This window comes from Perca flavescens, chromosome 5 (assembly GCF_004354835.1).
Source record: "Perca flavescens isolate YP-PL-M2 chromosome 5, PFLA_1.0, whole genome shotgun sequence".
NCBI lineage: Eukaryota > Metazoa > Chordata > Actinopteri > Perciformes > Percidae > Perca > Perca flavescens.
The window spans coordinates 24,136,941-24,150,261 of NC_041335.1; the positions used below are offsets into that span (position 1 = coordinate 24,136,941).

Below are 13,321 nucleotides of genomic sequence, written 5' to 3' on the forward strand. Positions count from 1 at the left end.
AAAGGAGAAATCGCAGCTGTCGACAGCATCTTTAATTAACCAACATCACAAAGGTCTTACTGTACTGTACATAATACTGTGGGACTTAAAGTCAGCATGCTCGAAGATACTGAAGAACCAAGATAAAGCATAATTCAGCATAAGAACACACTTTTGACAGTCCTTTTGCTTCTTCACAGTACTGTACAGACTCCATTTTCCAATCTGACCAGCAAAGCATAATCTTCCAAAATACAAAAAAAGGAGATTTTTTTTTAATAATCTGTGAAGAACTGCTACTAAACATAATGCTAAACAGAGATTTCTAAAACAAAAATTCAGTTCTGGTCATATTCCTTCACCCAGTGCAGCACAGATGAGGCCAATACAAGGTGGGATATATAACTATTAACTATACATATATACATACACACCAGTGGTGTATCAGGTGCAGGTATCTACAGTGCCTTTACTTCAGGCGCATACAATACAGTCATAAAAGTGTAGTGCAAGCTTATTCCACATCACATATTTGATGACAAACATGCTTTAGTTCATTTCTCTTTTTCTTTTGCAATATTTATTCTCTTAGTTCACCTCATCCAGTGCTCTAACAACTCTTGAGGAAACAGCAGCTGTGTGTGTGTGTGTGTGTGTGTGTATAAATGTGTGTGTTTGTGTGTGTGTGTGTGTGTGTGTGTGTGTGTCTGTGGGAAAGAGAAACAGTGTGTGTGAGAGGTGAGGTGTAGTGTTAAAGCTTGTATCCTTGTGTGCTCAGGTCAGAGGAATATTGTAAGCTTCTCCATTCCTTGTTGGTTGTTGTTGATTATTTTTGTCCGACGATAGAAACACAAGGAGCTTTTTCTGTTTCTTCAATTAGGACACAAAAAACACACCGGACAGACGGAGAATTTTCTTCTCTTCTTCTGTCTGTAGCAGTCCTTTTTAATCCAGAAGCAGTTTGCAAGATACAGCTACAGGAGTGTGGCGAGAAATAAAAAACGTCTAGTTCCTGGGTTAGGGTTGGGGTTATTATGTTTGTGTGAGCTGTGCAGGTGGGCTTTCTTATATCACATTCTCAAACAGCTGCATGGAGTTCATGATGTTCTCGTCCTGGAAAAAAAAGACAAAGAAAAAAATTTGGCACCAGGAGTCTGAGGTAAACAAAAGTTCAGGTTACAAATTTTAGACATAATACTTGTTTTTCAATCAAGTGGCAACAGTGACAGCGTAGTTTCCAGTCAAGTCTTGAAAGACAAAAATAAGAATTCAATATTTGTAATTATGAATATAAATCCTCCACTAAAGTATGAACCATTAATTGTTTACTCATGCCTAGTAGGTAAACAATTAACGGTCGAGGAGGAGAATCAGCCAGGCCAAACATACATATAAACTTAACTTAAATTTCAGTAGATAGTTTGGATTGAAAACAATAGAGAGCAGCAGAAGAAACTCTAAAGTTTGAGTCCTTTGTTTAGCAACTACTTTAGCACGATCAATATATTTGTCTTTACACTGTAAATCTGAACGTTCAAAGTACTTAAATAGATTAAGTAGTGTATACTCAAAGTTTTAGAAAGATTTCTACTAACTTAATTTTTTCTAGTTGGTGTAACATGTTCTTCCTTAACTTAAAAACATAACTTAAGTACAACTTAATATAATTGAGTAATAACATACTAATAATGATAAAGTCCTGCACTGTTAATTTTAACAAGTTGACTTTACTTAAAACATTTATGGAAACTCACTGCCTTGAAAAAAGTAAGTTCAATGAACTTAGTAATAGTAAATTAGTGCAACTTTATTGTTCTGAGTAAACAATACTTAATAAACTTATATTTTCTAAGTGAACACAGCTTGTTTATTCTGAGTAAGTAACACTCAATAAGCTTAAACTTATTAAGTGAAGACAACTTGTTTATTTTAAGTAAATGACACTTAATTAGCTTATGGTTTTTAAGTTAATCAAGCTTGCTTTTTTTAAGTAAATACTTAATTAGCTCACATTTTTTAAGTGAACACTACTTAATGTTACTGACTTGTTTTCTGGTTCAGGTTTACCAGAAAACAAGTCAGTAGTATTAAGTAGTGCTCACTTAAAAAATGTGAGCTAATTAATTATTTACTCAGAAAAAGCAAGCTGCATTAACTTAAAAACTAGGAGCTAATTAAGTGTAATTTACTTAAAATAAACAAGTTGTCTTCACTTAACAAGTATAAGCTTATTGAGTGTTATTAATATAATTGAGTAATAACATACTAATAATGATAAAGTCCTGCACTGTTAATTTTAACAAGTTGACTTTACTTAAAACATTTATGGAAACTCACTGCCTTGAAAAAAGTAAGTTCAATGAACTTAGTAATAGTAAATTAGTGCAACTTTATTGTTCTGAGTAAACAATACTTAATAAACTTATATTTTCTAAGTGAACACAGCTTGTTTATTCTGAGTAAGTAACACTCAATAAGCTTAAACTTATTAAGTGAAGACAACTTGTTTATTTTAAGTAAATGACACTTAATTAGCTTATGGTTTTTAAGTTAATCAAGCTTGCTTTTTTTAAGTAAATACTTAATTAGCTCACATTTTTTAAGTGAACACTACTTAATGTTACTGACTTGTTTTCTGGTTCAGGTTTACCAGAAAACAAGTCAGTAGTATTAAGTAGTGCTCACTTAAAAAATGTGAGCTAATTAATTATTTACTCAGAAAAAGCAAGCTGCATTAACTTAAAAACTAGGAGCTAATTAAGTGTAATTTACTTAAAATAAACAAGTTGTCTTCACTTAACAAGTATAAGCTTATTGAGTGTTACTTACTCAGAAAAAGCAAGCTTGATTAACTTAAAAACCATGAGCTAATTAAGTGTCATTTACTTAAAATAAACAAGTTGTCTTCACTTAATAAGTTTAAGCTTATTGATTGTTACTTACTCAGAATAAACAAGCTCTGTTCACTTAGAAAATATAAGTTTATTAAGTATTGTTTACTCAGAACAATAAAGTTGCACTAATTTACTATTACTAAGTTCATTGAACTTACTTTTTTCAAGGCAATGAGTTTCCATAAATGTTTTAAGTAAAGTCAACTTGTTAAAATTAACAGTGCAGGACTTTATCATTATTAGTATGTTATTACTCAATTCTATGAAGTTGTCCTAAGTTATGTTTTTAAGTTAATGAAGAACATGTTACACCAACTAGAAAAAATTAAGTTAGTAGAAATTTTTCTAAAACTTTGAGTATACACTACTTAATATATTTAAGTACTTTGAACGTTCGGATTTACAGTGTGTAAACTGAACCAGAAAACAAGTCAGTTGCATTAAGTAGTGCTCACTTAAAAAATGTGAGCTAATTAAGTATTTACTTAAAAAAAGCAAGCTTGATTAACTTAAAAACCATGAGCTAATTAAGTGTCATTTACTTAAAATAAACAAGTTGTCTTCACTTAACAAGTATAAGCTTATTGAGTGTTACTTACTCAGAATAAACAAGCTGTGTTCACTTAAAAAAAAAAAATGTATTAAGTATTGTTTACTCAGAACAATTAAGCTACACTAATTTACCATTACTAAGTTCATTGAACTTACTTTTTTCAAGGCAATGAGTTTTCATAAATTTTTTAAGTAAAGTCAACTTGTTAAAATTAACAGTTACTCAGTTATACTCAGAGTTATACTCAGTTATACAATTATATTAAAAATGTGAGCTAATTAAGTATTTACTTAAAAAAGCAAGCTTGATTAACTTAAAAACCATGAGCTAATTAAGTGTCATTTACTTAAAATAAACAAGTTGTCTTCACTTAATAAGTTTAAGCTTATTGAGTGTTACTTACTCAGAATAAACAAGCTGTGTTCACTTAGAAAATATAAGTTTATTAAGTATTGTTTACTCAGAACAATAAAGTTGCACTAATTTACTATTACTAAGTTCATTGAACTTACTTTTTTCAAGGCAATGAGTTTCCATACATTTTTTAAGTAAAGTCAACTTGTTAAAATTAACAGTGTATGGCATATTACAAAAAATCTAAACATCACACACAACTACATTTTGAAGGAACAAGCTATTTCTTAACATTATTCAAAAATATACTGGTTCAATTCCTAAAGCTAAACTATTTTTTTTTCATTCTTTTGGTACTTTCTGAATGAGACTAGACAGCTAGAACAGCTGCAAAGTTGCAGATTTATTGGCCAATGTCCGAGTTTGGGGTCAATTAAACACACTCATACTGTAGATCATCCCTCATAGTTTAATCTCAAAAGAAGTGGTTTTATCAGTTTGTCAGCATGTTTCAGACAAATGAGTACTGTACTGTTATTAACCACCTCTAGTCTCTCGTGGTTCGGCTGCCGCCTAGTGGACTCATGGTTGCAGTGATATCCCTGAGATAGTAGGTTTTACCACTGGTTTCAAAATGGAGACCAGTCCATGTCTGCCAGATACTAAGGACCCAGACACATATAATGATCCTGTTCTTGGGATGATGTAAATACTTAACACCGGTCTATCCCTGTACTAGAGGTGGCTCTGTCTTTAAAGTACTTTTACATTTGTAATTTAGGCATTTACTGTCCCTCCTATACATATACCAATAGCGTATAATAACAGTATGATGTCCTATTATTCCTTAACCACCAAAACTACTAACAAGTAAAAACGTTTGTGTTGTTTCTCCTTTTCTTCCACTTCTTGTTCTTCTGTGAATGCTGGTTTGTGCAACATAATTGTGTTGCAATTTGAGCAACAACAGGTTCAAAAGACAGATTAATAAAACAAAATAAATCTAAAAATTACGAGCAACTCACAATAAGAGCTAAAAGTATTAGACCCTTATTACTAAAAACATGAGATATGCTTAATAATAATCTTAGCCAGTGCCTGATTAATCTGTGACATCATGTTATCACTGTCACTGATCTCTGACCTGTTGTACAGTGTTTGTTGATGAGTAACTTTGATTTAGTTTTTATTGTCTGTCTGCATGCATGTGGAAAAGTCACCTTCTGACAGGTCTCAATGAACTCTTCAATGGTCACTACACCGTCTCGGTTTTTATCCATTTTCTGTAGGAAAAATACAGAAGAAACAAAACTGAGAGAAAGGACAGATTAGAGCATTTTAGTTCACAAAAGGGGCCTTGTAGCACTGTGTACTTGCAGCGATGGAAGACGTATTCAGGAGTATAAGTAGCAATACTACAATGTAGAAATAGTAGTAAAAGTACTCATTGTGCAGAATGGCCCATTTCAGAATATATTATTGGATTATAATTAGTGATGTATTAATGTGCTAAGGGGCTAATTTCATCTACTTCAATACTACTGGGTAGCTTCATCTATAATAATAAATCATACTTTGTTAGTTGATTTATATTTTGTATTACTAATCCAAATATGCAAAGTAACTTGTAACTAAAGCTTCCAAATAAATGTAGTGACGTAAAAAGTACAATATTTGCCTCTGAAACATAGTTGAGTAGAAATGTATCATAAAATAGAAATACTCAAGAAAAAGAAAGTGTAAAGAACAAGTACCTCAAAATTGTACTGAAGTACAGTACTTGAATACATGTACTTAATTACATTCCACCACTGTGTACTTTCTGTGTGTTTTTGATTTGTGTGCATTCAGAACCTGGAAGAACTTGTCCACGTGTTCAGAGGGCGCTTCATCTCTCACACAGGGGTAGGTGTACCTCCCCATCATGTCGTAGATTGACTTCATAATCGCCAGCATCTCCTGAAGAGAGGAAGACAGAAGCAAGAGTTAGTTAAAAGTGAAAGAGTTAAAACAACTTTTTTATTGTTTTTAAATTGACAAAGCTCTAAGCTATACTATATGTGAACGGAATTCACTTCGCAAACATGCACAAGACCAGATTAAACACGCAATCTCTCATAAAAGATGCAGTATAATCTGAAAGACCTTAAAGTACGTTGGTTTTACCAGAAATTGCAGTTTGTGGATGGACCAAACAATTACATTACCCAGAATGTAATTCAGAGAACCTAGAATGTAATGGTAAGATGCATAATCTTCCAGGTTTTATCAAAATGTCTGAGATGTCACATACCTCTTTGGTGATGTAGCCGTCCTTATTAATGTCATAGAGGTTGAAGGCCCAGTTGAGCTTCTCGGTGACCGAACCTCTGAGCAACACCGACAGGCCGATGACAAAGTCCTCAAAGCGGATTGAACCGTTCCTGTCGATGTCAAATGCGTTGAACAGGAAATGAGCATAGGTGGTTGCATCTGTAAACAAGAGAAGTCGAGGTCATAGATTTAGTGTACTGTATCTACTGTTTCTCAATATTGAAATATTGGTCCTATATATAGGATATAACTAAAAGTACATTTACTCAAGTACTGTACTTAAGTCTAATTTTGAGGTACTTGTACTTTACTAGTATTTCCATTTCATGTTACTTTATACTTCTTCTCCACTAAAGTTCAGTGGAAATATTGTATTTTTCAGTCCAGTACATATATTCGACAGCTGTAGTTAAAAGACAGTTTTAGTTTTAGGTTAACATTTGAGCTAAAGCCCCAGTGCTAAAATACAATTCTGGCCATGAATGGACCCAAAAAACATATTTTCTTAAAACAAGTAACCAAATCTAGTAGTATTTTTTTCAATTTCGCTGAAAATACTTAAGTAAGATTTTAAATGCAGGACTTTTACTTGTAACAGAGTATTTTTTACATTGTGGCATCATTACTTTAACGTAAGGAATCGGTATACTTCTTCCGTAACGTCATGATCTAACATATTTTTGACTCGTCAATTCAATTGTTTTTTTTTATTGTAAATCTCGCAACAAAATTATGAAATAAAATCTAAATTTGGAACAAGGAAAAATTAAAGACCCTCTGTGGATCTCTCAATTATTTCAGACCAGTAAAAAATACATAATCCTCCCTCTTTCATGACCTCCTGCTCCCTAATAATTTTCACACAGTCCCTATCAAGAAAGGACAAGAGAAATGAGATTGTTTTAACGTCTAACCTCCTTGGGGAAAGAACTGAGAATAGATGGTCTTGAATGTCTCCTCATCAACCAGCCCACTGGGACACTCCTGCTCAAGAGAGGAAGTAAAAAATAAGATATAGAGAGAATAATTCAAGTCTATATAAAGCATAGTTACAGTATGTTGGTAAAGCAATGAAGTCTCTGCAGCCGGCAGTCGGACGTACGTTCTTGAAGCCTCGATAGAGGGACTGAAGTTCCTTCCTGGTGAACTTGGTCTGAGCCTGCAGCTGATCCAGACCCTCCGGCTGGTGACGCACCGTTGACAGCTCCAAGTCACTGTCGCTGCTCTCTGTGAGAGAAAGAGACATACAAGAAGAGATGTAGAGGAGGAAAGATGAAGAGAAAAAGCAGGAGGATGGGGAAAACATTGAGTGTGTGGATGCAAGTCAACATTTGGGGAAGGGGTGGAATCACACAATTAACAGGGCGGCATTTGTTATAGAGCAGGTGGGGGAAATGTGCAAGTTTAAGAGAGAGATTTATCAAAAAACTGTTGCGTAGAAAAGGCTGACGAACGAGGGAGTAATAAAGAAGAGGAGATACTTTCTTTGTGGTGGAAATGTCACCAAACAAGTCACGTTTTGATTTGTTCGCTTAAAAAAAAGCCCCTGCAGAAAATCTGAATTTGAGAAATTCCATTAAAGTTTTAGTCACAGAGTAATACACATTATTTGTTAGCAGTTCACACACACTAAGAGAAAGCATTGTACGACTGGAAAAAAAAAAAAAAGGGGGAGGGGAGGGAGGGACTTTTTCTCAAAGTTGGTTGGATATCTACTGTTACTATACTCACCATCTTTAGACAGAGAGAACAGAGGAGGAGGAGGACAAGGAGGAGGAGGATGAGGAGGGGTGTTGAAACCAAGATGGAGTGAAAGAATGTAAATGGAGAACAGTGAGAGAGCGATAGAAAGAGGAAGAAAAAACAGAGAAAACAAGTCAGATCAGACACTGAGAGGTTTATATGCTGAGCGGTGCAGAGGACAAAGACTCAAGTTAAATTCTGATGAAACATCCAGCAGAGCAGTGAAATATAATACTCTGTGAAAAATAAAACATAAGGGAGGGTGCTTAAAGTCTTGTGTAAAATTTGATTGTTTCTGTAGTGTTCATTTAAAACAATAAGACAGTAAAGTTCAGTGAAACGGACACAGCTGGAGACAACCTCTGACCTCCGCAGATGAACACTCCCATTGACAAAATGTGGAAAATCAAAAGTAGGTGTCCCATGTTGCTTTTCTACAAACACAAATTTGATCTCAAGGTCATAAGTGGACCATGAGTTAAGATTGATGATTTGTCTCTGGTTCAAAATGATTTTTCAATATATGTGCATTACTGAATATATACGTGCGTGTCATGATAGAAGGATTCAGCTGCTTGCTGAACATTTTGGAGATGATTGTCTAATCAGACAACACAAGGAGCTAATTTTAATCTCCACATATCTAAATAAATGGCCTTAGGCTTGTGTACAGTGCGCGCACACTATGCTTGTTACATACACACAGGGAAGCGCAGCAGAACACAAACATGCAAAAGATTACAAATAAAAATATTACAGTGTAATCCGCCATCATAATAGCAATGTGCCAAGGTACAAACGCGCCTGGCTTTTAAAGGGAATGGGAGATTTATACTCTGATTGGTGTATTGCATGTTACGCCCAAAACACACCTATGATTAATTAAGACACTAAGTACAACCCTTTTAAACAATGCGCCCAGCGCACAGACCCTTTTTTCCGCCGTCAAACTAGCAAAAGTGGATTCGTACACTTTTAACAATTTTTTTTTACAGTAGAATACTGTGAAAGTAATCAAAAAAACATACTGTATTTTGCATTAACAGTACAAAACCGAAAAGCGACAGTAAGACAATATTAATTTTACAGTAACATAATGGCAACCCTGCTGCCAGTTATTATCTACAGTGTGGGATACATCTGCAGTGCTGTCCAATCAAGAACAATGAACGAGGTAAACAGGAAGTCACTGTAGCATCACAAGCTAGCATAACTTCCAAAAAGTACAGTTTTAGAGGCGCAAAAGATACATTGTTTGTAAACGCTGTTTCTTTTCTTTGTCTGCATACATGAAGAAATATGTGTTTCAGAGTTAATAGTATTCATTCAGTTTAGAATGAGAGGGAAATATGCTAACCCCACCGTTGTTATTTAGCCATTTAGTCAAATGTTATTTGCATACTATTTTGTAATTTAAGGTACGTTTATCATTATTACACAGCATTTATCAAATCTTATTCCATATTATCTCTTTTACTCTTCGTTCTAAATGCTCATATATTCGCAGGCTAACATTAGCATTGTCAGTTAGTTAGTAACACAAAAGTTAGACCTGGCAGTTAGGTGGAAACTCCATAAAACACCACTTAGTAAACAGGTACGTTAGAACTAGGCTTTGTAGTCACAAACAACCGGCTCCGGGTGATGTTAGGAGTCACTAGAGCACCAAACGTGTATTAATGCCCAGATGAAAATAGTCCCCAACAAATGCACTTTACTCCTGTTTGACTAACATTTACAAAAAACTACAGTGCCCAGCTGTTTTAGGAGAATACTGAGCCTTTTTTATGCAACAATATATTTGTGAACCATTTTTTAAAGATTTACATAGAAGATGTATGTTCTTGGGCTGAGATCTAAAGTCAAGAAAGTGAGAGGATTATCTTTTCATGGGATTGCATGCTGACAATGACGAATTGTCTCCAGTATGGTCTGGCTTATCTATTCTGGGACAGGTGAAAAAACATTCTGGCTAGTTTGTATTTCTTTAAACCAATCAAAATCTTCCTGGGCGGTGTTAAGCCCCGTATGGAGCGACAGTGCCCTAGCAAAATAGAAAGCGGAGGTAGTGAAAGGGGGGGGGATGCACCGGATGTCAGGCATTATCCCAGCAATGTACATCCAGTGAGCCAGACTACAAATTGTATCATATTAACAGAAGTATTCTTTAGAGTCAAATCAGTTTTAACCAAAAAAAATTTACACCCGTAGTTTCTCACAACTTCTCACAAATTCTACTGATTTACAACTATCCAGAATGGCATCAAACAAAATTCACAAATATCTACAAGTGGATAAAAGTAAAACAAATGTAACTCCAGCCACCTCGCTCCATGCCCTCCTCCTTCTCTCCCAGGTTGTCTCACCGGTCTCAGTGATGTCGATGAGGCCCAGCAGGTGCATCAGTTTGAGGAACATGATCACCAGGCAGACGATGCCAACAGTCTGGAGTCCCTCCGTCTCCCACCTCACACTCATCTTCCCCTCTTCTTCTATCTTCCCCTCCACGGTCCCTCTCTTTCCTTTCCTTGTTTACATAATTGGACTTTCTCTACACCTTTTCTTTCAGTCCATCGGTCTCTTTCGGTCTTACTCTCAGCTTTTCTTCTCGTTCCCCTCCTGTCTCTGAAACAGTGTCACTCACTCATCATCTCTTTTTCTGTCACATTTTTTTTTTCCCTGCAGTTTCTGTTACTCCATTTAGCTCTCCCCTTCTGCCTTTTTAATTGACTCCCCCACCCTCTCCTGTTCTAATGGATCTTTTAAAATATTCTCCACAAATAAGCGAAGGGTCTGATGGTCCAACTCCTTTATTAAGGTCAAGTGAATCAGATTATTGCTATAAAAGTACCTCTAAAGAGAAAGATAGATTTAAAAAATTCCCTCACAAAAATCTGGACTACATCGTTAATCCGTGGGAAATCCAATGAAATAGGGAAGAAGCTCAGATACTCTCCCATCAAACATGTAGGTTGTTTTGGCACAAGCGTACAGTTGGATCCTCCAATTAATATTATTCCTCTAGTTGGTGACAAAACCATATCCAACATCCTCCACTGACAGAATGACTGATGCTCTGCAGCTTCTTCCTCTCTTCCCTCCCTCCATCTCACATCTTATTTTCTGCTAATGAACCTGTGAACCCCCGAGGAATAGCTGCATTAAAAAAAAAATGTTTTCATCAAAATAATTAAAAAAAGACAGCAAGATGCTGAATACCAAAGCTGTAAATGGATAAAACTAATAAAGATTTTAATTAATTTTTTTCTAAATGTGACACACATTTGCTTTTAAAGAACCGAGAGGGTGGTGAGAAAAGTCAACAGGTGTCCTGAATCCCATTTTCCCAGTCAGCTCTATGATCCACTTTCTAATTGTTCCCCTGTCTCTCCTGGGGTCCGTAACACAGATTTAATAGTGTGTCACACACTCAAACTCATGTAATAAAGGCTCCCTCTAGTGGAGACTGATGAAACAGGAACAGAGACAGTGTGCAGCTACAGGAGTTTGAACAGGTGACTTCATCCTGATCGTAGAGAAATGTTTCTTTCTCTCTAATCACAATTTAGGTATTCTGCTCCGTGCATATGGTGTCCTATGGGAGACAGAATTACCTTCATATTCAATGTTGATAAATTATAGACAGACAGACACACAGACAAACATATTTAACTACAATCATGTTCATTTTCATTTATAGAGACCACCCGAGGATGATGTTATATTTGCAAAGCACTGTTCTTTCACTGACTCAGCGTATTTTAGAAGAATATTGACTTGTAGTCAACTCTAAGTGGCCCGGGAGCCAAAACCCAGGGCTTCTTCAGCACATTGCTGTGATTGTGGATTATAGTTATTGATGCATTAATATGTACATCACTTCAATGTTGCAGCTAAGAGTGGACATCATTTGAATTACTTTTTATACTGCGGGGTTAACCTTTAATAATAGATCATGTTTTATTAGTTGACTTACTACATTCACAATCTGAATGTGCAAAGGAACTTGTAACTAAAGCTTTAAAACAAATGTAAAGTTAAGGGTATTAATATTTGCCTCCAAAATATAGCAGATTAGAAGTATAAAGTAGCATAAAATTTAAATACTCAAGTAAAGTACATCAAAATTGTACAAAGTACTCAAGTAAAGTACATTCCAGCATTGATTAAAAGATCTTTCCGACAAACATGGAAATAAGCAAACAGGTCACAAAAAAACTAATGAAACTATTAATTTCCTCTTCATCTCTTTACAGTATATTGATTTTACTCGCCACTAAAATATCCTGCACTGCACCAGAGTGAAATGTGGAGTAAAAATACCAGATATTGGTATCAGAGAACCTCAAAGTACATTTCTAAAGACAAGGCTACCTCGGGCATCAGATGTCTTCCCAAAATAGGACCAAGTTGGACTGAATCCAAAATCGTCATCAGAGCAGACTGGACTGAAACAACAATAAAAGGCCGGCGGGTTTGTTTTCAATCAGATCATTGAACTGGATTTTAAACATGTACACACATGTGGACACACACCGGGGCGTCGGACTGGGGGGAAAAAGAGGACTAAGTACCCAAGGCCCTCATGTGAGGAGGGTTTACTTGATTACTTGTGCTGGAGTAGAACGACACAAGGACTGTCAATGTGTGTATTTTCAACATCAAGGCATCTTTTCTTGAGTGCTGATGATATAAATAATGCATCAAATAAGCTACGATGACGATGCTGATTGATTAAGGACCGCTAATGTGCTGCGGATGCTAAATGTGGAAAATCTGGGTACGCAGTATCAAAGTTTTTTAACTGATTCAGAAGAATAAGAAAGAACAAGTCTGACATTCACTTCTTCAACACATGGCATTTTAAAGCAATATTAGACCCCTAATTTAATTTGTAGATTAAAGGGGATATAATGGTGCTAGCCAAGATCTCAAAAAGAGTCAAATTTAATCAAATCAAACTCTAAAAACTGTCGAATCTTCTCAGTATTTCTAACCCAGGTCAGTTTTAACTCTCTACATTAGTAAAGTATAAAATGTTTCACTCAACAAAGGTGCAAGGTAATTCTAAATCCCTTCCATTGAATCTTTCCTAAGAATGTACAAACATTTTAAGACACTTAGTCTAAAGAATCTATCACAGTATATATATATATATATATATATATATATATATATATATATATATATATATATATATATATATATATATATAATTGTAGATAGAACTGAAATAATTACACTAATTACATTAGTAGACATCAACATCTGGACCAGTGAATTCTGAAAAGTACGACAGCCCCATGAGTTACTTTTCACTTATTTTCCTACATGAAGGCAGGTGAACATTTGGAGAGACACAAAAGATTTGAAATATCTGCTGCAAATAGTTAAAAGGTTGTTAAAATGTTGATGAGAAGATGTAGATGAGATAATGACACTGCAGCCGGTAAATTAGTCCCACTGGGGGATGATGAAGTAATGA

General features: G+C 35.2%; 1 protein-coding gene across 4 annotated transcripts in view; it reads right to left on the reverse strand.

Annotated features, from left to right (window-relative positions):
* Positions 1 to 13,321, reverse strand: part of kcnip3b (Kv channel interacting protein 3b, calsenilin) — a 43,557-nt gene continuing 30,236 nt past the window's right edge. For 2 of the 4 annotated variants that reach the window (XM_028579066.1, XM_028579068.1), the window contains 6 exons: positions 7,196 to 7,320; positions 7,008 to 7,077; positions 6,074 to 6,252; positions 5,635 to 5,739; positions 5,001 to 5,063; positions 1 to 1,092 (listed from right to left, as the gene is read on the reverse strand). In XM_028579066.1, the coding sequence (XP_028434867.1) occupies positions 1,045 to 1,092; positions 5,001 to 5,063; positions 5,635 to 5,739; positions 6,074 to 6,252; positions 7,008 to 7,077; positions 7,196 to 7,320 (590 nt within the window). In that variant the 3' untranslated portion in view covers positions 1 to 1,044. Of the gene's footprint in view, positions 1,093 to 5,000; positions 5,064 to 5,634; positions 5,740 to 6,073; positions 6,253 to 7,007; positions 7,078 to 7,195; positions 7,321 to 7,824; positions 7,828 to 10,202; positions 10,562 to 13,321 lie in introns of those variants that run through there. The other 2 variants (XM_028579067.1, XM_028579069.1) reach the window with 2 other exon arrangements.